We start from the raw sequence: 27,585 nt of genomic DNA, 5'->3' as shown, positions 1-27,585 counted from the left end.
TGCTTTGCGCCCGCAGGCGAATGCAGGGGGCCCTTTGGGGCTGAGGACCTCGAGCCAGGATGAGGCTAGACACAGTCCTGGGCTCGAGCACTGGTTCCCTCCCAGGAAACGCTGGCTGTGCTAGCAGAGGATGTTCAGGTACTGGGTGCAGGCTTCCCGCAGTCCTCCCTGCAGCACGGTGTGCTGCTGTTCATGAGGTACCTCCTAGGGACGCACCCTGATCTTGTGCTAGAAGCGCAGAGCAAAGGGGAGCCTCTCCTCTGCTGTCCCCACCTTCCTATGTGACCCTGCTCCCCTCAGGGGGCCGGGGACATGGCTGGCACCTGTGGCTCGTTCAGCTGCAGTGTGACCACCTCAAGGGCAGGTGACTGCCACACACCACTAAGCGATGTCCACCACAGCAAGGGGTCCTGTGCCCACCCCAGAGCGCAGTCCTTGGGCCTTCAGCTCCCCCAGGGCAGGGCCACCAACCCAGCCTGAGCCCCCAGCCAGCCTCCAGCCCCTTCACTGCAGCACAGGCCAGGCTGAGAGGTTGGGCTGAGTCTCCCCGCCATGAATATGATTAAATCCCCCACCCGAGCTGGCTCGACAGCTTTGCCAGCAAAGAGTGAAGCTGCAGCAGTCAGCACGGACACACAACAGGTTTGCTGATGCCTGCAAATCCCCGCCCTGGCTCTGCTCCCCGTGTCTGCGCCAGTTGCAGCAGTGCTTGCAGCACCCACCGTGCGTTATTAAAAGGACCAAGACAGCTGTTCCTGGGGCTGGCTGTGCCGTGGGCTGCCCCCTCCCCTAGAACTAACTGCATTTTTTTCTTCCCTTGTCCAATTCTGCCAGCCATGGGCAAGCAGACCCAAACCAGCATCAGCACAGCTTCCTCCAGTGGCCAGGAGGCTGTAAAGGGGCTGGGGCAGAAGGGATGTGGGGGAAGACAGCCCCCTGCCCAGGAGAGCCGAGAACCAGGCAGCAGGGAGAGAACATGCTCAAACCAACCATTTATAGAGACCAGGGTGCCCCCTCTGCGCAGCACGCGGTGTCCCGGGCACCCCCTGCACAGCAAGACTGTGACCCTCACCGTATGGCTGGCAGTGACGCCTGGGGCAGCCCTGCCGGGTGCTGTGTCAGTAGGTGAAGCCGGCTTCACTGTACACGGTGAACACCTTCTCCAGAGCGCACAGGTAGGCAGTGGTTCTCTGGTCCAGGCCCAGGTTGTACCTTGCAGCCACGGTCATAATTTGCTAGAGAGAGAGGAGAGCTGTGAGGCTGGTGCGTGCTGGGAGGGTCTGGGGGCGAGGGGTGGGCAGAGGACCCAGAGAAGAGGGTGCAGGCAGCACCACACGTGCAAGCACCAGGCCAGGCCCTGGGAGCAGCCAAAGGGGAAGAGGTCACCTCCACACCAAACAACCAAATGGGCTGTTCTGTAAGACCTGCAGCCACCTACGAGCGGGTCTGGAGATGCTCTCCCACTGCTGCCCGCCAGCACTCCCCTAGGGACAGACGCTGCACCCACAGGTGAGCTGCACACACACTACTCATGCCTCTGAGCATGGCATGCAGCCACTTCCCCGAGGGGTGGCATGAGACCCCCCACCCAGCAGTGCCGGCACCATCCTGCACCCACTGGCTCATTTAAGCAACCCTGGAAATGGGGAACACAGGTTCAGAGGGATGGAGAGAGGGACAGGGACCCAACAGCAACAAGGGACACTGCTGAGCACGAGTCTTTACCCAAAGTGTGGACACAGCCACCACCGGGAAGATGAACCCAGGCCTCGTGCTGACCCACTGGGAGTGGTGATGGGGTGCTGCAGGTAGGCACCACTCAAATACAGCACAGAGCCTCTACAGCGAGGCAAGGGGCCTGACAGCAGGGATGGGCGAGGCCAGGAGCCCGTAGAGGTAACTTGGTTGACTGCTCCATGGTGTAGGCCAGTCCCGAATACACGATGTCCTTCTCTGAGGCACCCTGAGGAGGAGAAGTGAATCCTTTGTGGGAGAGGCTACAGGTTGGCCTCCCAAACCCATTTATAGAACACAGCCCCTTTGCTTGGTGCAAGACCACCACAGGCAGTCTAAGCTTGGCTCGCCACCTCTGCAGCTGGCTCCAGCACATGGTTTGGCTCCCAAGGGACTCCTTGCAGCACCCAGCAGCACCCTCAGATGGTAGGGCTGTACCACCACACACGGCATCTCCACTCCATCCCCTCCACTAGTGGGATGATAGCACAGGGGGCTCTGTGTGTGCCACAAAGTCAGCTTTCAGCACTGGGGTGGCAGACAGGAGCGTCTGGGAATGTGAAACAAGTGAGCCAGGACAAGCCTCCATGGTTGTAGACACTTACAGTCATGCGGGCCTGGAACTCTGGTGATGGGACGATGGGGATCTCCCCTCTGGCCTTGCCAAACCACTGCTCCAGGCTGTGCTGCACTGACTGCAGGAGGTGGTAGCTGGATTCCTGCTCATACTTGAAGCTGAGGAGGCCATAGCTAGTGTGGTTCAGGTTCTTCAGCCACTCGAAGCAGGATACGGTCACACCACCTGCATTCACATAAACGTCCTACCAAAGGCAGTACACGCTTCAGATTTGCTGCTGAGGGTGACCCCGAGACCCATGACCCATCTGGGGATCTCTCCTCCTCTGCCTTGGGTCCCTCCCCATACCCTTGGGCTCTGCTGTCAGAGACAGTCTTGAGGTTACTGGGATGGCTGAATCCTAGAGCCACGGTGACTCTGCACTGCCTCTGAGCAGAGACACCAGCTGCTCTGACACCCTGTGTGATGTGGCACGGTTTGCTGTTGGCCCATCAGTGGCCACAGGACATCTCGGTGCTGGCCAGGAGCCCTGAGGTCTATCGCTGCTGCAGCCAAGAACCAGGAGGGTTCGGAAGGGAAACCAGCATCTGAGATGTGCTCAGGAGCTGGGGGCAAGGCAGGGGACAGGCTGACTGAGACAGCACCATCAATGCTGCCTGATCCCAGAGCCTGGCAGAGCCCAGGTGGATCCACATCGGTGCCGCTGACAACACCATTGGCCCTAATAGCCATGAGCCCACCATCTCCCCATGTCCATGGGGATGGACATACCGGGATGACCAGGATGTTTCTTTGCAGGAATATCTTGTGTGCTGCTGGTGTAGTGGGGCCGTTAGCAGCTTCTGCAGTGATCTGAGAGCACAAGGAGAGCAGAGGCGAGACAGGCAGAAGAAACCAGTGACAGACTGCTTTCCCTGCTGCTGGATCCCCCCCACCAGGCCACTTCTGGTGGCAGGGGTCTGGGCGCTCGCCTACCCACCGAAGCTGTTCAGGATGAGCAAAAGCTCAGACCTCACGTTTCGCACAGAATGATTAAAGGCTCAGGCTGCACCAGACACTGACTGTGACAGAGTCCCAGGTCCCAGCACGCCCTGTCCCTTTGGTCCCTAGAGCTCACAGTGAAGGGAGGAAGCTGGTATTCATAGCAGTCCCCTACTTTTTTCACTCTTATCTGCTGCCCATGATTTTCAGTGTCAACACTGTGACACCCAGTACCTTCGAGGACATCATCTCCCCTGCCCTGAGGGGAGGATCTGATACAGCAATGAAGACTGTGGATGCCAGAAGAGTCAGCCAAGGTCACTCCAACAATCCTTGCCCCCTGCCAGCAAAGAGAATGGCTCAGTCTTTCCTCTTCCCCCGAGTTATGTGACCTGCCACCTCTGCCTCAGGCTCTGGCCCTCTGGCACAGCGGGCAAGTTGTCAGTGCAGTGATGTGACACCTCCCTGGGGTGCTGAGTGCCAACAGCGAAGGTTCGGCTAGGCTGCTGTCATTCGCACTGATGCAGGGCTTGTTGAGAGTGTGCGGCACAAACAGTCTGTACCTTTGCTTGCAACCGGGGTGCATTCTCCCTCGTGAGCTGCTTCTCAATAGCCGCAGGGATAAGGATGTTGCAGGGCACCTCCAGGATGCTGCCATCGTAGGGCTCTGCTTTTGGAAAGCCAACTATGGTGCCATGGTCCTGGAATGAGCAGAGAGCCCTGCAGACGGTGAGGGGCAGCCCCCTTCTCCGTGGGCATTTCAGAGACAGGCACTGACCACCACCTCCTAAGAACAGGGGCTGGGTTGACTGGGCTTAATTCACCTGCTTATAGTCTTCTAGCTCTTTGGGGTCGATCCCTCTGGGGCTGTAAATGGCTCCATCTGTCTTCCCAATACAGATGCAGCGGGCTCTGTACTCGTGCAGGTACTTCATGGTGTGCAGCCCCTCTTTGCCAAAGCCCTACAGTAACACAGAGCGGAGATGGTCTGGGAAGAGGGAAGTCACGGGCACAAACACTGAAAACTGACCTGCTGCTCTGGTAACAGCCCCCTCTCAGGAGTTTGAGCTGAGAACCACAAATAGGAACCCCTAATCTAGCAGTTCTTGGTGAATGATTTGGCTGGACGGAGACTAGGACCTGTCAGGACAGAGACCTTGGCTAGTTAGAGGGTTGTGCAAAGCAGAGCCTGTGGGTTAAAGGCTTCTAGCTCAGCCTGTCTTTATCACCTCCAGAGCTCCTGGACATGATGTTCCAAGCACAGCATGCCATTCAGCTTCTAAGAGCTGATCACAACAGAAAACAGATCCAGTGAGAAACACAGTCCCTTGGTGGGCACCACGCAGCATCTAGGCACAATCCGAGCAATCCTCCTGCACCTCACACTGAGGGGGTGCAATCGACTGCCACGGCACCAGCACAAGGCAGGGCCATGGGGGTAGCCCAGCTCTTCTTACGGGAACAGATGATTTTACACTGTCTGCCCCAAAGTGCTTGCCAGCATAGTACAGCTCCTAAAAGCAATGCTGGTTCCTGAGACTGCAAAAACATCCCCCAAACACAGCAAAATTATACAAACAGTATCCAAGGACTTCAGCCTTCTTGTTCTCTGCCATATCAGCAAAGCAGAAGGGTGTGAAGAAAGGGAAGGGACAAGCAAAGGCAGGGACATTCCTGAAGGCACTGCAGGCAGCAGCTCCGGGTGCAGCCTTGGTTCAAAGCCTCTCCCCCGCGGCAGAGAGCTGCATCGAGGAGCGAGCGCTCAGAGGCAAGCACAAAGTGCCGGCCGCAGGCAAGACTTCAGCTGCACGGTTTCCAGTTTATTTCTCCCTTGCAGAGAGCAGTGGCCTCAGCAGGAAATGGGCAGCTGTGGGCAGAGCGGGCAGTGGATCAGGGCAGCAGTGCCTGGCCGAGAGCAGAAGCTCCTGGAGCTACAGCAGGGGGAAGCACCTCACCGCAGTTGTGAGCAGGCCCTGGGCTGCAGGGAAGGGAAGGTCCTTCCTGGCAGGAGAGGGGAAAAGGCAGGGCTGGCACCCGCAGGGTCCCACCGAGCTCCCAGGTCGCTGGGCAAGGCAGGCCACTGTGGGCCAGACCCACAGAGCACCCAGAAGAGATGGGGGCTGCACCCACTAGCACGACCTTTGCTGTGGGTAACATCACAGCTCACTGTGGCCGGTTTGGAGGCGACAGAAATGTGACGTTGTCACTGGGGTTGGCTCTCTCCACCCAGTCTGGCAGAGCCCCCTGTGTCCTGCCACCTCTCTGCTCTGCCTGCTGCGCAGACGAGGGTCAGTTGCAGCTTCCATTTTATGAGCGATTTCAGACAAGATGGCTACAGAGAAACCTTGGGAATGCCTGTGCAGTGTGAGCAGTGCAGCATTCCTGGACCTCTGCATGCAGTGGGTCTGAAAAACTGCTCAAAGGAGTGCGTGCTGCCACAGGGTGAGGAGAGATTTGGGAAATCATGTCCAGGCAGCACTGAGACTGAAAGCTCTCCTGGAAAAGAGAGGCAGAAAGATCCCAAGGAAATGTCCTTGCACTCACCTGCAGCACAAAGTTCTTGCTGGGGAAGCCGGGGCTCAGGCCAATGCAGTCCATGTAGTCTGTGTTGGTGATGTAGTTCTCAATGCCAGGCAGGACTCCTCGCCCAGTGGCAGAGTGTTGCTCATGGATGCCTCCCTGGCTACAGGCTTTCCTGTTACACATGCCTGGGCATTGACGTCCTGCAAAGCTGCGATGGGGAGAGCAAAGGTTAAGGTCTCACCTGGTGCAGGTCCTCTAGAGAGGACTTTCCCCAAGCCTCAGCTTCCCTCACCCTCCCCTAAGCCTCAGCTAAACCTAAAGCAACTCACTGGCAAGGGCCTCTGGGCACGAATCCTTGTAGTGCCCATGGCATCCTGGGCTCCAAACCAGCACTGTCGGAGCTTACCCGGCTTGTGGGTGTCGGTGTCAGCTATCCAGGACATCTCCTGCTCCCCAGTACTGACATCAGGGGCCAGCACGTCAATCCCAAGCCCTGTGGAGGTAGAAAAATCTGTCAGATCCTGTCTTTGCAATTCAACTGCTTTGCTCCAACCAATGGCATGTGCACAGACAGGTGATTTCTGCAGGCTTGTCATGTCCTTGGGCACACCAAGGAGTCCCCTGACCAAAGCGTGGTGCTGCCTGTGCCCCACGGCCTCCCCAGCTCCCCTCAGGCATGAACGTCTTTGGCTTTCGCAGGGTCTTTGCCGTGTCCCTTCCCAACACTTTCAACTAAAGAAGGAATGTAGAGGTCTTTGCCTTGTGACCAGCACCCAGTGAGCTCTCTATCATGCGCTGAGGCAGGAGAAACCTTCACTCCTCCCTGCGGCTGCGCAGGCCAGTGGGAATGAAGGGTAACATGCAGGTGAGACCCCTGCCCAGCAGTACCTGGGGGGCAGCCTGGCCAGCCCCGCCGTGCTCAGCACTGCAGCAGGCTCCCCCTGCTCCAAATTCACAGCGCAGGCAGAGCAAAGCAGTGAACAGACAGCAGAGCACCAGGGCATTGAGCACTGCTGACAAGCAGTGAGTGAGCAGCAGCCTCTGTGCCTGCTCAGCCAGGCAGCTGCTGCCCGCTCCCCTGCCTGCGAGCCACACGCTGCTTACAGAATGGGGACAAAACCACTCTCACCTATAAATCCCTTCTTGGCCATTTCTACAGTAAAATGCTTCATTATTTTCTCCAACTCATGTTCCTGTGCAAGAACAACAAAACATAGTTGTCACTACAGGCCCCAAGAAAAATCAGAGCCACGGTACAGCATCCGGCAGCTGCCCTGCCTTGCATGTACAGGGCACACCCTGATGTCCCCTGGGAGTTAATTCACAGCAGCTGGGACCCTGGCTCGAAAAAAAGAGATGTGTGAACTCCTGGTCCCTTTGCTCACTGCCCTTCCAACCCCTTGCTGATTTGCACCTTCTCCCAGCACAGCAGGCAGCGGCCAGGAGCGTCCCTACTCCAGACTCCTTCAGTGTGTGTCTGGCCAGATGCACTCACCCATAAACCAGAGTTCACCACCCCTCTCCCCACCCTGAGCTGCTTTTCGCAGTCGCTGGGTGAGTGTTACTCACTACAAATGTCTCCCCCCGCTTGTCAGAGTGCATTGCCGTGATACGCACAGAGAGGAAGGGCTGTGCAAATGGAGCGTGAGTTATGGGCCGTTGGTGGGGGAAGGAGAGGAGTCAACTCACCGAGTATTTTCTCGGATTGATCCTCACACCCGCCATGGCACCACCAAAAGGAATGTCTGGAAAAGACCGGGTAAGGCAGACAGATGGTCTCTGCCTGCTCCCCAGGGGGAGAAGGCGACTGTGGCAATCATGACCTTGTTGGTGAATCCAGGCAAGGGCCCACCGCTTCCCCATGCCACACAGGGCTCCCCCCTAACGCCACACGGCCTCTGTGGAGCAGAGCCAAAGGCAGGACAGGATACGGACCCTGAGCCTGCCGCCAACTCCACCAGCTAGAGCTGAATCCATGACAACCCAGGCACAGAGACTGCATCTGAGAAGCACGATGCTTGACGCTCCCTGATTAACAGGAACATCCTGGACTGCCAGCGGCGTATTCTGCAGCCACAGCAAGCCTTGCCCTCACACATCCGTGCCCAGAGGAACATCCTGCACTTCTAGAGCACTTCTGATTTTCAAAGCATCTAACGAGCTTTTCTGACTCACGGTATCACAGCCCCATTCCATGCCCAAGTCACCATGCACTTTTCGTTCCCCTTGTACTTACCCGCTACAGCGCATCTGTATGTCATTAATGCAGCCAGGGCTTTTACTTCATCAACACCGACTGAGCTGCTGAAACGAAACCCTGGGAAAGGAGAGAGAAGAAACGAAGAGTCCCTGGCTTTTTACCACAATTGGCACAGAGGCATTGTAGGAAAGGCTTTGACTCTTGAAACAGCAGCATCTACTCGCAATAGGTGATCAGCAATTGTTCAGCTAGACCCGTTCCTCCAGATCACCACAGAATGGAAAGCAGGTTCCTACCAGCTGGCCATCCCACAGACACAGGCCTTTGCTGCGGTGGCACCTCAAACAGCGCGGCCGCAGCGTGGCGAAAGCCTCAGGCTAAGGGTGAGGGGACAGGAGGCTGGGACCCCTCGGGCTCAGAACACCTGTCACCGCTTTGAGGTGTGTTTAGGGCAGCACGTATACGAGGTTTAGGATGAGGAGTCAAACGCACACAGGGGTGGCGGCCAGCCACACTGTTCTTGTGCTCCAGCGTGAGCAGCCGGGCTGCAGCTGAGGTTGGCAAAGCTGCCTCCTCCAAGCATCCCTCGTCCTTCTGCAGGATGCGTCCAAGGACGGCATCCTCCCGGGCACCGCCGTAGGCATCCCAACCACCACCATGTTAACGCAGATGCCCCCCACTCAGGCTCCCCGCTCCTTGAGCCAGGCGGGGGCGAGCCCAGCAGAGCCCCACGCGCAGGGCTGGGTAGGGATGGAGAAGCGTGTAGCGGGGCCGCGGCTCCCTGCCTCACCCCCTTTGCAGGGCAGGCGGTGCCGGCTGAGCTGGGCCCGCCAGCCCCACACCACCTCCCAGGCGCCGCTGTCCCTGCGCCGGGGGAAGGCCACCGCAGGACGCGGCTGCAGCGCCGGATGGTCTCCAGGAGCCCGCGCACCCAGGGCAGCCCACCCCGCCGGGCCCCCGCCGCCGCACCCGCCTCCACCGCGGCAGCCGCCCGCCCGCCCGCCCGCAGAAGGCCTCCGCCACGGCCAGAGGCCCGGGGGCGTCGGGGCCGTCCCCGCCAGGCCAGCCGGGCCCCGCCGCCCCCGAACCAGCCGCTGCCCTGCCGCCCCAACATGGCTACCCCCGCCCCGCCGCCCTGGCAGCAGCCAATAAGAGCAACTCTGGGAGGCTGAGGGCACGCCCTTCAGCAAACGGCGCTCTGATTGGCTGATCCTCGCCGGGATGGCCGTGGGGGGGGCGCTGTGGAGCGCGGAATGGGCGGGGTGGGTACTGCAAGGCCCTTCCGATTGGCTGATTCTCTGGCCAATGGGAGATGGGAAGATGGAGGTGGGGTCTGCACAGGGAGGTGATGCCCTAAAGGGGCGGGGCGATGAGGGGCGGGGCCAGCCGGGAGCAGGGGGTAGTGCGGGGCGGGTCTCATGGGGGAGCCGGCCGAGGGGCCGTGGGGCCGGGGGCTGTGGGGCCGTGGGGCCGTGGGGCAGGGGGCTGTGCGGCCGTGGGGCCATGGGGCCGTGGGGCCATGGGGCTTTGGGGCTGTGGGGCCATGGGGCAGGGGGCCATGGGGCACTCACCCGGCTCCCAGGGCCTGCACAGCCCCACGCCACCATCCCAGCAGTGGGGGCTGTGCCTCCCTGTGCCCCATCCCTGCCCGTGTCCCCCAGCTGGCCCTGGGGCCGTGTCCCTGCCTGCACCCAGGGCCCTGCCTGCACCTGGGACCCTGCCTGCACCTGGCGCCTGGCCTGCACCCAGGAGCATCCAGGGTGATGTGCCCGGCCACCGGGCTGCGGTGTCCCAGCCGCAGTGCCCTCCCACCCTGCAGAGCTGGGGCAGGTCAACCCCAGGCACGGGCTGTGTTTTGGGGCACCCAGGGCAGGGGGTGCTGGCAGCGATCAGGTGCCCCCCCAGCACCTCTGCGCCGAGGCAGCTGGGAAGGCAGCGCTATTTTTAGGGCGCTTGGTGCTTTTGGATCTACCGGTAACGTCCGTGTCATCCCAAGGCACTCACAATTCTGTGGGTCCTCCCACCGGCGCAGCATGGCCTGGACCGGGGAGGGGAGCCCGGGGGGCAGCAAGGGATTTGCCAGCACCCCATCAACTCCACAGCCTGGTTTCCCTGCCCACAGATAACGTGGGCAGCCGCACGTGAAGGCGGCACAGCAGTGAGCGGCCACGGGAAACCCATCGCCTTCCCGCCGGGCAGCCCCGGAGGGGACACGTTCCCCAGCCAGACCCTTTCGACTGCGTCCCACCACTCCCTGGCACAAACGGCCACCGGCGAGCCGGACGGCACAGGAGCCAAGCCTGGGCCGAGCCGTGTGCCGGGCGCGTGTGCCTGCCCGCACCGGCGTGTGCGTGTGCCGGCGGCGTGCTGGTGGCTGTGGGGGAGCCGGGCGCGTTCACGTGGCGCTGCCCGTGCGGGCGTGGGAGGTGGGCCACGGCGCCGAGGGAGGGGGCTGCCATGCTACCTGCGCCGGCAGCCCCCTCCGCCGAGGCAGAATGCGCTTTTCAGGCAGCTGCCTGACTCCTCGCGCGCCGGCAGCGCGGGAGTGCGTTGCCAAGGCAATGGGGACCATCTTACTCATCCTCCTTGCTATTGTTCTCCTGCCAGCCCCAAGGTGCCCGGGCGGTGAGAGGAGGAGGAGGAGGCAGCCGGCCTGGGATGAAGGCTGCCTGCGGAGGAGGGGAGGGTGCTCCCTGCGAACCCCCCCGGCCGGCCCCAGCGGGGATGGGGACGCGCTGGGTGCCGCGATGCTGATGGGGACGGGGAGAGCGGCTGCCGGCGGAGCTGAGGGCGGCGGGTGGAAGCAAATGCCGGCAGGATGCGGCCCCACAGCCCCCTGCCCCGCGGCAAAGTCCCGGCCAGGGGATGGGGGACATTTTGGTCCCGTCCTCTGCTAGGACTTGATCCTGCCCGCAGTGTCCCTTTGATCCTGCCCCTGGTGTCCCTTGTCCTCCCCCAGGGTCTGTGCCCCGGCTTGGGTCTGATCCCATATGGGATGTAAACCCGTACCTGTGGCCCACTGCAAGCGGGCAACTGGGCCCAGTCAATGCTGCAGGACTGGAACCAGCACACAGGGCCATGAGTGTGGACAAACACCTTGAGGGGGGGACAGGCTGATGGGTGCAGTGATGCACCCCCACACCATCCACCCCATCCGCCCATTGGGGTGCCTGGCAGTGGCACAGGGGTGCCCCGCTCTGCCCCGGGGGGGGGGGTAAAGCAATGCTTTTTATTTTATTTCCATATCCTGTCTCCCTATTTTTCGCCTTTGGGGTTTTGTTCCAGCCTGGCTGTTTACTGGAAGGAACATTTCCAACCTCTCCTGTCTCCAAGCAACCAGGTGTGCCAGCTCCCATTGCGCCCACCTCACCCTATAGATCTATAGGGCCGGGGGTGTGTGTGTGCTAACGTTAACCCCAAGATGTTAGCATCCCCCGCCCACAGCCCTATAGATCTATAGCTCCTGCCCCAGCGTGGACATCCGCAGGGCAGGGAGGGGATCTTGACCCTATGGAGTGATGGGGGGCAGCTGGGGGATTTTGGGGGGGTGCGGGAGGGTTTTGGGGGGATGCGGGGATGCAGGCGAGGCGAGCAGGCCGCCTTCCCCCCCGCAGCGCGAGCGGGAGTGCGTGGGAAGGAGTTAGACAAAGCCTGAGCCCGGGAGCAGAGGCAAGCGCTGCCGGGAGGGAGACAGGGACGTTCTCCCCTCCCCGTCCTCCCCCACCCTTGGGCGAGGGGTACGCGGGAGCCCACCTCCTTCCCTGCCGCGGTGGCACCTTGTCCCCGTCCCTCGGGCTGGCTGGGGTGCAGCCCCCCCCGGTGATGCCCAGGAGGGAAGCGGCCGTCTCCATCACCAGGTAGGAGAGGGACCGGGCTCTGTGTCGCTGTCAGCCCCACCCACGGGACCCACGCTAAGGGTCGGGGACCCGTGGGGCAGGCCGGTGCCGGCCGTGTGCCCTGCTGTGCCCGGGTGCACCGGGGGGGACCGGGGTGACCGACCCTGGGGGATACGGGGCGGTGATGCTGGGGGGTGCCGGGGGGCTGCGGGGTCCCGGGGCGCTCCCAGGGCGGGCCGGGGGGGTGACAGCGATGACACCGGGGGGGGGGGGGCATGCCGGGACCCCCACGCTCCCCCGCGGCAGCCGGCCCTCCCTCGCCTCCCCACCGCTGCCCGGGGGCGCCGGGGCGGGCGGCAGCCGGGGGGAGCGGCCCGGGGCGCGGTACCGCCCCCGCCGCCGCCGCCGCCCCACGCATGCTCGCCACCGCTGCCGTCGCCGCGCCGGAGCCGAGCGGAGCGGGACGGGACGGCAGCGGGCGGGAGGATCCGCCGCCGCAGGTAACGGCGGCCCCGGGGCGCACGTGGCGGGGCCGGGCCGGGCGCTGCGGCCGCCGCCCGCCCCGTACCGGCACCCCCAGGGCGGGGGGCGGCGGCGCCGCGGGCCCCGGGACGGGCGGCGGGGGCGGCCTCCCCCCGGCCGGGGCTGCCGCGGGGGCGGCTTTGTCCGTGGCTCGGCCGCGGAGCCGGGGCGGGACGTGCACACGCGTGTCCGTGCGTGCGGGTGTGCCCGTAGCCATGTGCCGGCGTGTGCGTGCCTGTGCGTGTGCACACGCGTGTCTGTGCGTGTGCACGTGCCTGCGCGTGTGCACACGCGTGTCTGCCTGCGCGTCTGCACACGCGTGTGCCGGGGCTCGCAGCTCCTCCGTGGAGCAGCGGTACCGGGGCACCACGCCCAGCCCCGGGCCGGGCAGGGCGCCCACAGCCCCCCGGGTGCTGTCGGGGCAGGTCGGGGTGCGGGGCGGCACGGCCCCCCGGGAACGGGGTGCTGCGTGGGAAGACCCGGACGGAGGACGGGGTTCATTGCCTCCGGGGCCCCGGCGCTGCGGGGCGGCCGCGGGGGGCTCGGTGCCAGCCTGGTCCGTGCTCCTCTGCCGCTTCCCTTGGGGGCACTCCCTCGGCTCCAGCTGTGTCTGCTCAGCTCTGCCCTCTCCAGGACCCACGAGTGGCCGTGGCCGGAGGCGTGGAGTGCCCCACGGCTGCGGGACGCATGCGCTCCCAGCTCCGGAGGGACTCGCTGGCACTGGCAGAGTTGGGGGGCTCCCGGCGAGCTCGGGGCTTAACACCGTGCTCCTGCTGCAGGGCTGCTCCACGGGGCTGGGGGGGGATTTGGGGCCGGTTGGGTGACACCAGGCTGTGTCCCCCCACCGTGCCGGGGTGCCTGCCTGCAGCCAGCTCTGCACGCACGGCCAGAGCTCGGCGCATCCTCGACGTGGGGCATGGGAGCTGAGCTGGGGGTTCTCGTGGCCGGGGGACACGCTCAGCTCCGGGGACGCTGGTCCCAGCCAGCAGAGGGAAGGGCTCGGGCTGCCCCGTGCCCCTGCCGTGCCCTGCAGCCCCCCTTGGCCCCGGGGCCTGGCTCGCTCTCACCCCACGCTGCGCCTAGCTCCCCACTGGCAGGTGGGGGGTGCCGACCCCCCCCCCCCCCCCCAGGCTCTCAGCCTGGTGCCTGGGGCTGCGCTCTAGGTGCCACTCTCTCTGCAGGGGTCCCTGCGCCACATCCCCCTGCTTCGGCAGCCGCAGCAGCACCTGGATCCTGCTCCCGGTCCGGCCGTGCCGGGGGAAGGCTGGCTTTTACGGTAGGCAGCCAACACCGTTCCTCCCTTCCCGTGGGGCCGGGCACCGGGTGCCACCACGCAGGCTGTGCCGGGGCTGGTGGGTGCTCCGGGCAGCCGCCCAACCTGTTGTCATGGGTGGCATGGAGAAAAACAGTTGGCAACCGAGTGGGGCTGGGGGTCCGTGCGCTGCTCCCCCCTCACTGCCCCATCCTCTCTCTTGCAGACCTGCGTCAGGACTAGCATGGGAGAAGCCTTCCCCGGGCATGGGCAGCGCTAAGGAGCCCGAGGGGCTGCAGCTGCTGAGCCGCCAGGCTGGGGCCGAGGACGCCTGTGAGCCCGGCGCCAGCTCCCCCGGCTGCCCGCCGGCGGGCGAGTGCCTGCCTGGCTCCGGCTGTGCCACGGAGGGCCGTGCCATGAGGACCTGCTGCGTGGCTGAACCGGAGGCCCAGGGCGCCGTGGCCAGCCCAGCAGTGGAGAAGAAGGCACCATCACCAACAGGACCGGCTTCCGGCACTCTTCTCCTGGATGCCAGCGCAGAGCCAAACATGGCAGCAGCGACGGGGAGCTGCGGGGGACCAAGTGGCGCTGCCCCTGCCTGCGATCCCACGGGGATGGGGGGCCCTGGTGCCCAGAAGGAGAATGCAGCCCCCGTGCCCGCTCTGCCTGAGCCCTGCCTCAAAGTGCCCAGCAAGGACACGGGGAGCGTGCCAGCTCCTGCCAAACATGTGGTATTCGTGGAGCCCGCTGTGGGTGCCGGAGCAGCTGAGCTGCCAAGTCAGGAGCACCCCCAGGGTGGCACGGGGACGTCTCTGGGCACTGCACCCCAGCCGGGGGGTGGCGAGGCTCCCAAGCACCCCCAGGGGGGCACGGCGGACCCCCCTGGTGCCAGCACTGCGGGGAGCGGGGGCCGAAGCGAGGCAGGGCCAAGCCCCACCACCCTGGGTCAGGGCAGAGCTGAGGGGAGCCCAGCCCAGGGTGCGGATGCCGGGAGCAGCCAGCAGCCCCGGACAGCCAAGCTGCTCTGCGAGAGCTACTCCTTCGAGGTGACCCCACCGCAGGATGCTGGGACGCAGGACATGGGGACACAAGTGGACAGCCGAGCGTCCCTGGTGTCGGTGGCCTTGAGCCCCATGAGCCCCCCGGGCGGGGCTGCTGCCTTCACCTTCCCCAAGAGAGAGACGGGCTCTGCTGCTGCCCCGCGCCTGGAGCCCTCCAAGAAGGACGCGGAGATGCAGGTGTCCATGCCTGTGGAGACCCGCTCAGTGGCCACTGGGCCCATGACGCCGGTGGCCAAGTCTCCGCAGGCCTCATACCCCGAGGTGCACGTGAAGGGGACGGTGGCGGAGGAGGCTCCGGAGCCCATCCGGGAGGTGAGCTGGGACGAGAAGGGGATGACGTGGGAGGTGTATGGGGCCTCCATGGAGGTGGAGGTGCTGGGCATGGCCATCCAGAAGCACCTGGAGAAGCAGATCGAGGAGCATGGGCGGCAGGTGGTGATGACCCCGCAGAGCACCCGCACCGGCTCCGTCAAGGGAGCCCCCCGCAAAGGCGAGGCCAAGAGGCAGCCCAGCGTCTTTCGGGCTCTGCTGCAAAACGTCCGGCGGCCCCGGTGCTGTTCCCGCGCCGGCCCCGCTATGGAGTGAGCCACTGCCCACGCCGGTGGGTCAGGGGTGCCGCAGGCAGGGATCCCTGCCCCGGCGTCCCAAGACACCCGCTACCAGCGTGCAGGGCTCCTGGGGCTGGGGCAGGCGGTGATGGAGCACTGCACGCTGGGGCAAGACGTCTCCTTCACCGGGGGTCCCCCTGCCAGCCTGGCCCCGTGGAGGTGTCCCGGGACCTGAGGCTGGTGCCGCGTCTCTGTGCTTGGTGGCTTTTTTTAGCATGAGGAAGCACATGGCTCCTTCCAGCTGGAGGCGGCTGCTCCCGGGGCATCTCCTGCCCGTGGCACAGGTCTGGTGATGGCTCAGGGTGGGCACAAGCAGGTTGCTGCTGTCTCCCCCGAGCTCTGGCCTGGCTCGTGCTCCAGGCAGCAGCGTCACCCCCCGTGCTGGAGAGACGCTGGTGTATCACGGTGCCACCGCTTTGCCTACCCAGGGCTCAGCCACGGATCAGCCCACGGCCATGGACATGTGGGTCCCCATGGCTGCCCAAGGTGGGGGTATTCAGCCCAGCCCACCACAGCCCTGTCCTCTCTGCCCCGCTGCCGTGCCGTGGGTGCCCTGGAGCTGGGAGGACCTGGCCACGTGGGCACTGGGACAGATCTCAGATGGGAGAGACTGGGGTCAACCACGCCTGCGGTAGAGAGTTGCTTGTCCCTGTCACCGTGGCTGGAGGCACTTGGGAAGTCTGTCCCCACAGCCCCAGCCCCCCCCTTCCCTGGGGACCTTCCTGAGAGTGGCCATCAGAGCCCAGGGCATGTCCTCCCCATGGCTGGCGGTGGGGATGAAGCCTGCCCTGCCGCCGGGCCCGTCCAGCCTCCCCAGTGCTGGAGAGGCCCTGCGTACTGGGGACGTGGGCACGTATCCCTGCGCAGGTCCCTTCAGCCCCGCTGGCTGCTCTCCCCCATGGCAGCCGGGGATGTGCCGGCTGCAAAGCGCTGCCACTTTTTACAGCTGGGGTTTTACAGGGTGGGGGGGAGGGGGGCTTTTATTGAACCGTGTTTGGATTTTTGGAGCTTTTTAAGAGACACTTTCAGCTGTGCGTGTCCTGCCTGGAGCCACCTCCTCCCTGGTGGCCTGTGGGGCCGTGACCCTCTTTTCAAACACTTTTCCTACATTGCCTGCGCCCCGCCGGGCCGGAGGGTGTCGGGAGCGAAGGGTCGGCGTGCAGCAGGGCGAGCACCCCCGTGGTCGGGTGAGCATCCTCATGGCCAGCGGCACCGCAGCATCCCGCCGAGATGTGGGACCTGGCCCCTCCAGCCTGGCCCTGTGCAGAGGACCGGCCCCGCAGTACCGCAGCGAGAGGGGGCCCAGGTCTGTGCCCAGCGCCTGATGGGCAGGAGGCTGCAATCGGGGGGTGCCTGGGGAGCTGCACCATCCCCTCTCGGCAGAGGCGCAGGAGGGCTCGAGGTGCAGGGGGCACCAGTGCAGCCGCTTCCTCTCTTTAAGGGGCAAGTCTTGGCCCCCCAAACCCCCGTTGTACGTCCTGGGCTTGTTTTGGCCCTGCAGGGCTGTCTCTTGCCCTGCGGGTTGCTGTGAAGGGCTCACTGAAGGGCCAGCCTGCAGCCAGGGCTGCGGCCAGTGCCCGCTCTGTGCCCCAGTGCTCACCAGGAGCCAGCTCTTCCCTGTGCCTTGGGCTGCGGGAACGGTGCCGTGGCCACACAGGGAAGACCAGGAGCCCTGGGGCATCCCCTGCTACCCTGCCCCGGGCTGTCCCCCACCTCCAGCCCTGCGCTGCCGAGCTGTGGCACACCGGCGCCGTGGCTTCATCACCTACTTTCTTTTTTTCCTCTTCATTTCTTTTTTGGGGGGGGGGGGGGGGGGGGGAGGAAGGGGGCGGGAAGACTAACCTGTCAACGTGGATGTTGGGTAATAAAACTTGCACAAACCTCTGCGCTGGGCTGCCTGCACCTCTCTCCCCCGAGGCTGAGTGGGGCCAGGGGCCAGTGGGGCAGCCCAGAGAAGGGTCCTGGGGACAAGAAGCCAGGCTGAGCCCCGCGGTGGCACTCTCCTCCCCTCTGGCACCAGCCTGGCCCAAAACCAGCACCTTGTGCCGGGAGAGATGACCCCAAGGTGGCTGAGTCCCCTGGGCAGACAGGCTTATGGCCACAGGACACCATGACCCATGCGGGACAGGTTTATTGCCCGCCTGTGAACATCCCCAAAGCGGCTGCTGGAGTCCCACTCTGGCCTCGCTGCTCCCTGCGTGCCCGCTCACAAGTCCGTGGTGGTGAAGGTATTGTTGATGTACACTGGTTTTGTGGGTTCCTTCAGATTCAGGGCGGCCACCAGCACCTCCTCGTTGGTGGGGTCCATCAGCTGTTCTTTGTCCTGCTGCAGGAGGAGAATGTGGTCAGAGGGGATGGGGACATGGACACTCCGTCCTTCCCAGGAGCTGGGGGCTGTCAGGGGGATGGAGAGGAAGGGACATGAGGTGTCCAGGAGCCCAGGAACCACAGAAGAGAGGAGGGGACACGGGGTGTGGTGGCAGGACTCCCTGCTGGGCACCAGCAGCTCTTTGCACACTCACCTCGGCCTTGAGGTTGTTGTCCCCAGGTGCATTTACTGCGTTTTCATCCAGAGAATTCATGCTGTGGAGAGTGGAGGGTGGGGGGTAGAAGAGGGCCCAGGCACTGGCGGAGCGGGGATGCAGGGTGACGGCCCCATGGCCTTCGGGACCTGCCTGCAGAGCTCACCTGGCCACGGAGCTGGAGTCCTCATGGAAGCCCAGGTCGTGGGAGGGATCGAGGGAGAGGTTCAGCATGGGGTTGGCCCTGGCCAGGGATGGGTGGCAGGTGAGTGACCGTACTGTGGGGCTGTGGGGTCAGCCCGGGGCAGCCATGTCCCCCAGGGCAGGAGGGCTGTGGCAGCGAGCCCTGCAGCCCCTGGGTGTGGGGACGTGCCTGGGCTCTCCCTTCCTGTGGCAGGGAGCCCCCCACTCACCCCTCTGCATTGTACTGGTTGGTCCCGGGGATGCCAGCTCCCTGCTGCGCCATGGCAGGGCTGAACGTCGTGGCAACCTTCAGAGCCTTCATCGCACTCAGCTTCCTCTTGTAGCTGCAAAGCCCAGGGACAGGGTGGGTGAGAGGGGCAGGCGGTAGCCGGGCCGTGGGATGGGGTGGGCAGGAGCGGGATGAAGGGTAGGGATGGGTCTGGGGGTGCCGGCGAGGATGGGGGCAGTGGGGGGAGGCAGGAGGGGGTGCGGGCGGTGCGGTACCTCCTGGTGGTGAGAACCAAGACCAGGGTCATGATGAGGATGAAGATGAGCAGGAATGCCACCAGCCCTGCGATGATGCCAATCAGCTCCGTCTCCCTGGTGGGCTTAACCACCTCCCCGGGGCCCTGGCGCAGAGCAGGGGTGAGGACACAGCCCTGGCCAGCGGACCCCCCCAGCCCCACACGGGGCTGGTGTCCTCTCACTGTGCCCCTTGCCCGGCCCCACTCACGATGACGGCCAGGCCTAGGTTCACCAGCTCAGCCAGGACCAGCGGGTCGGACTGTATGAGCCTGCCAAGGAAAGCGGAGGCATGAGCAGCTGGGCTGGTCCGGGCGTGTGGCAGTGCCCGTGCGCAGCCCCTGCCCCGGCACACACACGGTCAGCTGGTTGACGTCCAGGGCAGTGCCATTGCTGTAGACGAAGTACGCCTCCATTACCGACTTGGCTTCTCCCCTGCGGGATCAAAGAGATGGGGTGAGCGGGGTGCAGGGCACGGTGCCCTGCCCCAGGGCGACCCCCTCCGATGCCACTGCCACATCCCCTTCCCCACCACCTGCATGGCCCCACTCACTGGGAGGCACGGGTGTCTTCCACGCTCCGGATGGCCACCACGTAGACCCCTGCCTTGGTCGCGGTGGTCAGGGCCCTAGGAACAGGAAGGATGGAGGGAGGCTGGGCCAGGCATCCTGCCGCCCCGCTCGTGGGCACGGGAAGCGGCTGGAGCCCCTGCAGCCCCTGGCTCTGGTGGGGACCTGCCTGCCCTGGTCCCCTTCATGGTCCATGAAGCTGGGAGACACGGTCAGTGGGTCCTGGCCTGTATGATCATGTCCCCTGCTGCACAGCCATGCACACCCCCTCCCCAGCCCGGCCCCCCTTACACTTTGATATTTTCAGAGTTACTCTGGACTTCATCCACTGTTGTAACGAACTGGAGGCGAACGCGGTAGCTCTGATCCACCGTGAAGATCTGTGCGGGGAGAGCAGGGGTGAGCGGGGCTGGGCAGGGCAGGGGGCATCTCTGGATGGGGGACAGGGGTGACACTCACATTCAGCACGGTCTGTGCTGTGTGCGCTGGTGCCTCGCCGTCCCGAGCCTCCACCGTCACCTGGTACTGCCCCTTCAGCGAGCCATCGAGGTTGCTGGCCACCCTGTGAGGATGGGGACATCAGCGATCCCATGGGGCATCCCCAGGAGGGCACCGCCATCCCCCAAGCTCCACCCTGCCACCATGCCCAGGGCAGGACCCCATGATGGCTTTGTCCCTTTGCCAGCCTGCGCTGGCCCTGCCTGCACCTCTGCCTTGCGGCAGGCAGGAGCCGAGCTGAGTTCCCCGGCCCAGACCCATGGCCTCACTGGATGCTCCCGACGTAGCTGTCCTGCTCGGGTGTTGTCACCACCTTGAAGAGGTTCTCGAAGGGCCGGCTGACCCCGTTGTCCTCCACGAGCACCACACTGACAATGGAGAAGGTGATGGTTCCCCTCAGCTCTGAGTCAGCGTCTGTGGCCTACGTGGACAAAGCGTGGCAGGAGCACGGATGGGAATGGCCACTGCCTGCCCATGGTGGGGACAGGCGAGCCCGGCTCCACAGACTGGGAGCTCATCACCCCAGCTCCTCACCTTCACGGTAGCCACTTGCAGGTCCACAGGAGAGATTTCGGGGACAACCACTGCAGGGGACAGACAGACAGACAGCGCGGTCACACTGGTGTGCAGCCAGGCTTGCTGCAGACCCCATATCCTGCACAGGCTCAGCAGATCTCAACATCCCCCCGCTGCCATCGGCCCCACAGCCTTCATGGAAAGCATCGAGTAACCCCAGCCTGGTCCCTGCACCTCTCACAGCCCTGCCCTGGCTGGGGAAGGTCCCCACCACCGGGGAGCATGGCAGAGCACGTGCAGGTGCAGAGAGGAGCCCACGGGACGCACCAGCCCCGGCTGCTCACCAAAGGTCTCCAAGATGGGCAGGAAGAGTGGTGTGTTATCATTCACGTCGGTGATGAGGATCCTCAGGGTTTCTGCAAATGTCCCAAAAGCAGAGCTCCAGTCACCAACAGAGCAGCCCTGCAGCACCCTCTGCTGCCTATGGGAGCCCTGTCCTCCCAGCAGGCTCAGGTCCCTGTGGCAGGGACCAAAAAAGCTGGGACACCCTCTCTCTATCGCCAAACTGGTCGGCTCCTGCCCTGCTCCCCACAGCTCCTCCTGGGAAGTGGGAGAGACAGGTCCCACCACCCACCATGCCCAGTGGTGGTGGAAAGAGCAGGGAGTGGGTGTCATACCATTCTGGCTGTAGTGGTTGCCGTTCTCGGTGTACAGGTCTTCAGCCCGCAGCGTGAGCACCACGCTGTCGCACAGCTCGTAGTCAATGTCCAAGCTGTTCACCAGCACTGAGCCATTGGGTGCCAGCATGAACCAGTCCCAGCACACCTCCCCAGCGCTGCTTGCCCCCTTGAAGCAGGCGACTGCCAGCTCCTCGAAGACCAGCGAGTGGTTGGTGTCTGGGTCAAAGGCGAACAGCGTGTGGACCAGACCCTGCTGCGTGCCGTTTTCGCTCACGTGCACGTCCTTCAGTGAGGCCGGCAGGATGGTGGGGGGCTCGTCGTTGATGTCTAGGATGTGGACCACCACTGAGACGTTGGTGGCATCCCCCATGTTGTCTGCGGCCGTGTTCTCCGCCAGCACCACCAAGGAGAAAAACTTCTGCTGCAGGGTGTCATAGTCCAGGGAGGTGTCGGGGTCCACGAACAGCTGCCCACCATAGTACCCTGGCTGCAGGTGGGATGAGCGGATCAAGAAGTTGCTGGAGCCACTGCCCCTCTGAAGTAGGAAGGAAATGCGGGAATTGATCTCCGTCCGGTCGGCATCTGTGGCCTCCACCTCACCGACGAGGGACCCTGCAGGTGGAGACAGACACTCAGTAGCCAGTGGGCACTGACTCCGGGACACCGCTGGTCCCACAAGCCTGGCCACGCAGCTTCTACCTGGAGAGTCTTCAAAGACTGAGAACTCATAGGACTGGTTGAGGAACACAGGTGCGTTGTCATTCATGTCCTGCAGGAGATAAAGTCTATGGTTGTAGCTGCTCCAGGAAACAGGGTCCCCCACAGCAGGCTGGGGACAGGAGCGTGGACACGTGCCTGCCCACAGGCAGGAGGCACACAAGCCCTCTCCTGCCTCTCTTCATCAACTATTCCGTCTGCCCTCACAGAGAATCTGGGGACACGGTGCCCCTGCCAGGGATCCCACGTCCCCTCCCTGCCCTTACATCCCAGTTCCAAGCCTCTGTCTACCCCAGCACATCCCCACTTGTGCCGAGGGCTCACCCCCACAGTGATGGTGACGTTCACCGAGGTGCTGAGCTGTGGCATGCCGTGGTCGTACACCTCCACCGTCACCACCATCTGCCCCTGCTCATCTTCCAGGGCCTCGCGGTCCAGTGGCTCCTTGCTGTGCATCTCACCTGTGGTCGCGTTGATGGTGAAGTTGTTGCTGAATGGCCCTGACAAGATCTTGAAGCCCAACTGGCTGTTGCGGTTGCCAGGCTCATCATTGTCGATGGCCTGAAAAGGTCAGGGGTTGGAACATGCCTGTCCGGCACCCTGGGGACAGTCCCTGCTCCTCTCCAACAGCCCCCCATCATCCTCCCCACCTCCAGCGGCGCATACCTGGATCTGCGTTCTGACGTTCTGCCCCTCTTCCACCGAGATGAAGTAGGAGCCAGTGATGATGGGCGCCATGTCGTTGTCGTCCAGCACGGTGATCTCCAGCACGGTGGTGCCCACCAGGTTGCCCCCATCCTTGGCCTGGAGGTTGGCATAGTAGATGGAGCGAGTCTCCCGGTCCAGCAAGCTCCCATTCTGCACCAGCACTGCCCCGGTTGTGGCATTCACCGTGAAGATTTTACGTCTACGGCACACACAGAGCTGTCACCAGGGCTCAGGCCTGGAGCCCCCTCACTGGGACAATGCCCCGGTTGTGGCTGACCATGCCCCTACATACATGCTGTCTGGGAGCAGCTCATAGGTGATCTGGCCCAGGACACCACTGTCCGGATCATAGGCCTAAAACAGAGAGAAGGAAGCACCCGGTCAATTCACCTCAGCTCCCAGGGCAGTGATGAGTCTGGGGCACCGGCTGCTAGCAGTGAACACCCCAAAAACGTGGCCCTAATGGGCACGTAGTCCCACACCCTGTGTGCCCACTGGCACCATCTCCTTCCTGTGTGCATGAAGACCAGTGTCCTCAACATGAGCTGCTACAGCAGTGCCAGGCGTGCCCAGCACCCTGCTTGGGGGACGTAAGCTGTGCCTGCTCCCTGCCCAGTGCCTGACCGTGATGTTTGGGGAGATGGTGGTGCCGGCCGGGCTGTTCTCCATCACTTTCAGGTTGTAGGTGCTCTGGGGGAACTCAGGGATGTGGTCATTGCTGTCAATGAGATCGATGGTCACGGTGGCTGTGGAGCAGCAGTCCGTGGGGTTGCCCATGTCATTAGCAATGATCTGCAGGATGGAGAAGGGTCAGTGTCTCACATGGGTCCCCAAGCATGAGATAGAGACCTATCACACTCCAGCCCAGCTCCCCTAAACCAAACAAGCTTCCAGGGCAGAGCCATGTTCTGCTTTGGCTTTTGAACCCTTTAGGAGAAGGACTGTGTCCCCTCTGTGTCCCGGCATGCACAGGGAGCAGGGACTGTTCCCATGGCGCACCTGCACCACCATGACATGGCTTATCTCGTAGTCCACAGAGGATGGGTCTTGCACCAGGAGCTGGACCTCCCCTGTGCCCACAATTTTTGCGGGGGAGACAGTGAAGGCGCTGGCATTCGGACCCTGCAGGTACAGCTCGTAGTTGCTGTTGATGCCCTGCCAGGGAGAGACGTGCAGGAGTGAGGGTGGGCAGTGCAGCCAGGACAGGCACCTGCACCCCAGCCTAGCCCCCTGGACAAGCTCTCACCTTGTCCGGGTCATGGGCGACAATGCTGAGGTTGGACACGGGCAGCCTGGACGAGGAGTGCTCTATGATGTTGCCCCTGAAGTTGTTCTGGGCACTGGTGAAGAAGTTGCAGTTGGGAAGGGAGCAGTGGTAGAACTGGGGCTTGTTGTCATTGACATCGGTCACCATGACTTCCACCAGCGTGCTGGCCTGTGCCACCTTGCCGTAGATGTCCAGGTTCTTCTCACGCGCCTGGGCAGGAAGAGAGAGCGGGTTGGAGGGGCCCAGGGAGCGGAAGAGGATGGGGTTCCCCTTGCTGCCTCCTACTCACCATGACTTCCAGCAGCACTTCCTCGCTTGGCAGCTGCTCACGGTCCAGGGGCCCACTCACAGTGATGGTGCCCGTCGTGGCATTGATAGCAAAGGGGACGCTGGCATCTAGGGCAAGGGGACAGCAGGAACCAGCTGCAGCCACCGGGAAATGCAGGCCTGGCCCTCTCTCTGCCAGCAGGGCAGGCTGGCAGTGCCCAGGAGCCCAGAACCAGTCCCCACGTTGCCTCTTGCTGCCTGATGGCCCCCCCTTCCCATCCCACCCTCCCACTGCTCACCCCCTGCCCATCCCGTGCTGCCCTATCACTCACTGGTGATGCTGTAGAAGATTTCATCATTCACCCTCGTGTCTCTGTCCACGGCAGTGACAGTCAGCACAGTGGTGCCCTGCGGGGACATGGCCATCAGGGCAGGACCCATGACGTCTCCAGCTGCCCCCATGCCTGGTGGCCCAGACACCCCGGGGCGTCACAGCCCCCAGGGAGCGCCACGGGTAGGGACATGCCACTGGGGCAGGCGGGCTCCTCACCAGGGTGCAGTTCTCGGGCACAGAGCTGGAGTAGGGCTCGTTGAGGAACCGTGGGTCCAGGTTGGGCAGGTCGCGGATGGTCAGGGACAGGTAGGTCGAGCTCTGCTGGAAGGTCAACATGTTGTGCAGAATCCCCCCGCCGTCCTGGGGATCAGAGCACCCATTAGTCCCATGGCACCCTTACCTGGCAGCCCCACGCCCCTGGTGCAGCTGGCGCCCACCTTGGCAAGGATCTTGAGCTGGTAGAAGGTGTTCTTGGCATAGTCCAGCGAGCCATTGAGCACCACGTTCCCGTTGGGCAGGATGTAGAACAGCCAGCGATTCTTTGTGCTGTCTGGGATCACCTGGGCAGGGGACATTATCCCGTGTCACCAAGGCAGGGAGCAGAGGTGTCCCAGCAGAGATTGGGGCTCAACCCCCATCCTACTACCAGGCTTGACCCACGGGCCATGGGGACCCTCTACCACCTGGCTCGTCCCCAGCTTGCAACCGTTCAGTACCTTGCACCCATTGCCCCGCGGGTGCAGAGCCAGCCCTCCTGACCCAACACATACCCCTGCTCCCCCAGAGCCACGGGCTGTCCCCGGCCGGGTCCCCCAGCACCTCTGCCCCACAGAGGTGGCTCAGGTTTGGGTATGGCATGCCCCACTCTACGATGCACTGCTCTCCAGCAGGCACGAACCCCTCCTTGGTGCCGGGGAGCGGGCAGGCTCAGCCAGGGGAGATGCTAGGGCCTGCCCTGGCTCACGCGGTTGAGCCACGTCGTCTTCCCGTTGGCACAGAGCGCTTGCTGGGGAGGTCCTGGGACTGCCAGCATCCTCCCAGCCCCACACACCCCAGCACGCTGAGCCCCTGGCCAGGGCAATGCCCGGGGTGTGGGGGCTCAGCCCCGCACTCACCTCCTCAATGCTGTAGCTGACTTTGGAGGCGTTCCCGGTGTCACTGTCGTTGGCAAACACGGTGTAGATAGTGCTGTTGAGTGTCATGTTCTGGGCACACAGGGGGGTGGTGGTGGCATCACCCGGGAGAGCAGGGGTGGTGGTGCTGGGCCCGGCCCCTGCCAGCCCTGCTCTGCCGTGCTCTGGTCCCGGAGGGCTCCAGGGGCTGCCCAGTGCCGTGGGCCACCCAGGGATGAGCTGCTGCCCTTGCTCCCCCCCGCCTCCCTCCCTGGGGCTCCCTGGGAGCAGAGGCTGCACCCCAGCCCTGGGGCTGCTGGAGGGGGGTAGGGCTCAGCCCCACACCCTGTCTGCACCCTGATCCGGCCTCACCCTGGCCTGGGCTGAGCCGCAGCTCGGGCGCTCCCTGCTCAGAAGCTCATCGCAAGGGCAGAGTCCCAGCCACACGCCAGTGCCTCAGGCTGGCACAGAGGCACCCACCGGCAACTGCCCCGGCACGGAGCGCTCCCAGGTCAGCCTTGCTGGCTGCACCATTGTCCCACGCCCAGGCATGTCGTCACCACACGCCCAGGCGTGGGGTCACCTGGTTCCAAGTGCACCGTTGCCCCGCTGCCGGCACACCCATGCCACAGGAGCCACCCAGCACCCCTGCCCTGCTGCCCGCAGGGGATGGGAGGTCCCGGGAAGGTACCTCGGGGATGGAGGCTTCATACGGCAGGTGCTGGAAAACCGGGGCGTTGTCATTACGGTCCTCCACGATGATGGTGAGCTTTCTGGAGACCTACCAGGTGTCAGGAAGGGCACAGGGTGAGTGTGGGAGACGGTGCCTGGCAGAGCTGGGTGCAGCTCCGGCACCCTGCACCCTCCTGGCTCCAAAGCCAGCCAGCATCGCCCGCCCCTGGGCAAAGCTCACCTCCAGCCCCTTTCCCACCAAGCCTCGTCCATGGCCCCGCTGAGACCCTGCTCCCCCCCTGTCCCCATCACCCGCGGCAGCCACCCAGCCCGTGCCCTGGCACTTACTGCTTCATTCATCTGGTCGAACACCTTGACGATGATGGTTAGCCTGGCCAGGAGCTGGAGGGACATAAGGCAGGACTTGGTCTGGGCCAGGCAGAGCTTGATCCTTGGATGGCTGAGCCTCAATGTCCTCCCAGCTGCCAGCCCTGGGTGGGATACTCCTCCCAGGTGGCTCTACCACCCAGAGCCAGGCTCCGGGGCCAGAGAGTGACCCACAGTACCACCGTGAGCAGCTCTCCCACAGGACTCACGGCTCTGCCCTCCATCCCCATCACCGCAGACCCCCCAGCTCAGGCAGGGATATCTGGCCCGGTCTCTGCCCTCACCTCACGGTCCAGGGAGTTCCTCAGCGTCACATTGCCTGTGTGGGGATCGACAGAGAAGTAGAAGGCTTCTGCCCCACTGATGCTGTAGGTGAGCGGGTCCCCGTCTATGTCAATAGCTGTCAGCTGGAACGCATGCTGGCCTGGGGACATGGGCAGTGTCAGCCCCTGCTCAGCGTCCCCCCGGCCGCTCCTCCTGCACGCCGGGGCCTCCCTGAGGCTGCCCCACTCACCCAGCTCCAGGTCCTCAGGCACGTAGACAAAGGTCATGTTGAAGAAGGGGGCTGTGTTGCCTGAAACTACAAGAAGGAGGTGTGCTGAGCACCATCCCTGTGCCAGGCTCTGCCTGCACCCTGCACCCCTGCGCCCGGGTCCCGGCTGTGGTTTGGGTCTCCGAGGGAGGCAGGGGAACCCACCACCCCTCACCTTCCTCGTGCTCATCCCAAACCTCCCACCTCCCACCTCCAGACCATGCTTGACCTCCGCCTGCAGCACCCATGCTGGGTGCCATCCCCGATGCCCAGCCCCCTGCCTGCCCTGCCTTGCCCTGGGGCAGCAAGGTTGCCATGGGGTCTCCAAGATGCCAGCAGGGTGGGCAGCTGTTTTGGTGGTCCCAGCTGCCCTCAAGGAATTTGGAATGAGTGTTGGGGGCTGAAAGCATCTCCAACGCCTCCTGCCCATCCGTGCCAGCCACCAAGCAAAGTCCTCACCTGCCACCAGGAGGAAGGGGAGCAGCACCGGCGAGCGCCATGCCATCCTGCCAGCGAGCCTGTGGGCACACACCAGACAACCAGCTCCTTGGGGCTTGTGGCTGTCTGCTCCCACCAGCCCCCCCAAACCCTTCCTGGGGAGCAGCCCCTGGGGCAGGAGGGGCTCTGGTGGGGACAGTCCCCTGTGCTGAGCCGGGCTGGTGAGCAAGCACCAGGCTCCATCCCACCCCCCTGGGGACATGGCATGGGGGGACAGGGTTGGCCTCCAGGTGCTGGAGACCATGGGGGTGCCTGGGACCCCAGGAGCCTCTCTTGGGCATGGCTGGAGGCCTCATCAGTTGGGCAC

The 27,585-nt window shown here is 63.9% G+C and overlaps 3 protein-coding genes across 3 annotated transcripts; 1 reads left to right on the top strand and 2 right to left on the bottom strand.

Annotated features, from left to right (window-relative positions):
• Positions 1-1,085: 1,085 nt before the first annotated feature.
• LOC142413610 (glutamate dehydrogenase 1, mitochondrial-like) lies at positions 1,086-8,091 on the bottom strand. The gene is given in 13 exon segments (XM_075509908.1): positions 1,086-1,235; position 1,636; positions 1,902-1,963; positions 2,340-2,555; positions 3,083-3,163; positions 3,856-3,993; positions 4,117-4,254; positions 5,837-5,979; positions 5,982-6,023; positions 6,222-6,308; positions 6,945-7,008; positions 7,505-7,560; positions 8,052-8,091. Coding segments are annotated over 13 exon segments (1,170 nt in total). The 5' UTR covers positions 8,077-8,091; the 3' UTR covers positions 1,086-1,118.
• A 1,145-nt stretch (positions 8,092-9,236) lies between these two features.
• GPRIN1 (G protein regulated inducer of neurite outgrowth 1) lies at positions 9,237-17,090 on the top strand. The gene is made up of 7 exons (XM_075511011.1): positions 9,237-9,341; positions 9,677-9,775; positions 10,138-10,362; positions 11,301-11,355; positions 12,158-12,351; positions 13,555-13,649; positions 13,852-17,090. Exons 1-7 carry the CDS (start codon positions 9,237-9,239, stop codon positions 15,269-15,271), a joined length of 2,193 nt encoding a protein of 730 aa, XP_075367126.1. The 3' UTR covers positions 15,272-17,090.
• Positions 17,091-17,451: 361 nt separating this feature from the next.
• On the bottom strand, positions 17,452-27,300 carry CDHR2 (cadherin related family member 2). Its single transcript, XM_075509565.1, has 31 exons — positions 27,240-27,300; positions 26,763-26,828; positions 26,533-26,672; positions 26,210-26,263; positions 25,881-25,970; positions 25,193-25,282; positions 24,515-24,637; positions 24,294-24,437; positions 24,076-24,151; positions 23,766-23,872; positions 23,456-23,686; positions 23,209-23,364; positions 22,834-23,001; positions 22,502-22,563; positions 22,168-22,408; positions 21,826-22,062; positions 21,484-21,553; positions 20,782-21,396; positions 20,449-20,520; positions 20,123-20,172; positions 19,858-20,009; positions 19,550-19,652; positions 19,382-19,470; positions 19,075-19,149; positions 18,879-18,956; positions 18,733-18,793; positions 18,504-18,628; positions 18,230-18,343; positions 17,983-18,060; positions 17,817-17,877; positions 17,452-17,620 (listed from the first exon to the last, which is right to left on the bottom strand). Exons 1-31 carry the CDS (start codon positions 27,283-27,285, stop codon positions 17,501-17,503), a joined length of 3,894 nt encoding a protein of 1,297 aa, XP_075365680.1. The 5' UTR covers positions 27,286-27,300; the 3' UTR covers positions 17,452-17,500.
• Between the last annotated feature and the right edge of the window lie 285 nt (positions 27,301-27,585).

Source organism: Mycteria americana, chromosome 8 (genome assembly GCF_035582795.1).
Source record: "Mycteria americana isolate JAX WOST 10 ecotype Jacksonville Zoo and Gardens chromosome 8, USCA_MyAme_1.0, whole genome shotgun sequence".
Lineage (NCBI taxonomy): Eukaryota > Metazoa > Chordata > Aves > Ciconiiformes > Ciconiidae > Mycteria > Mycteria americana.
Note: the sequence above shows the minus strand (reverse complement) of the source record. Positions and strands in the feature narration are given on the sequence as shown.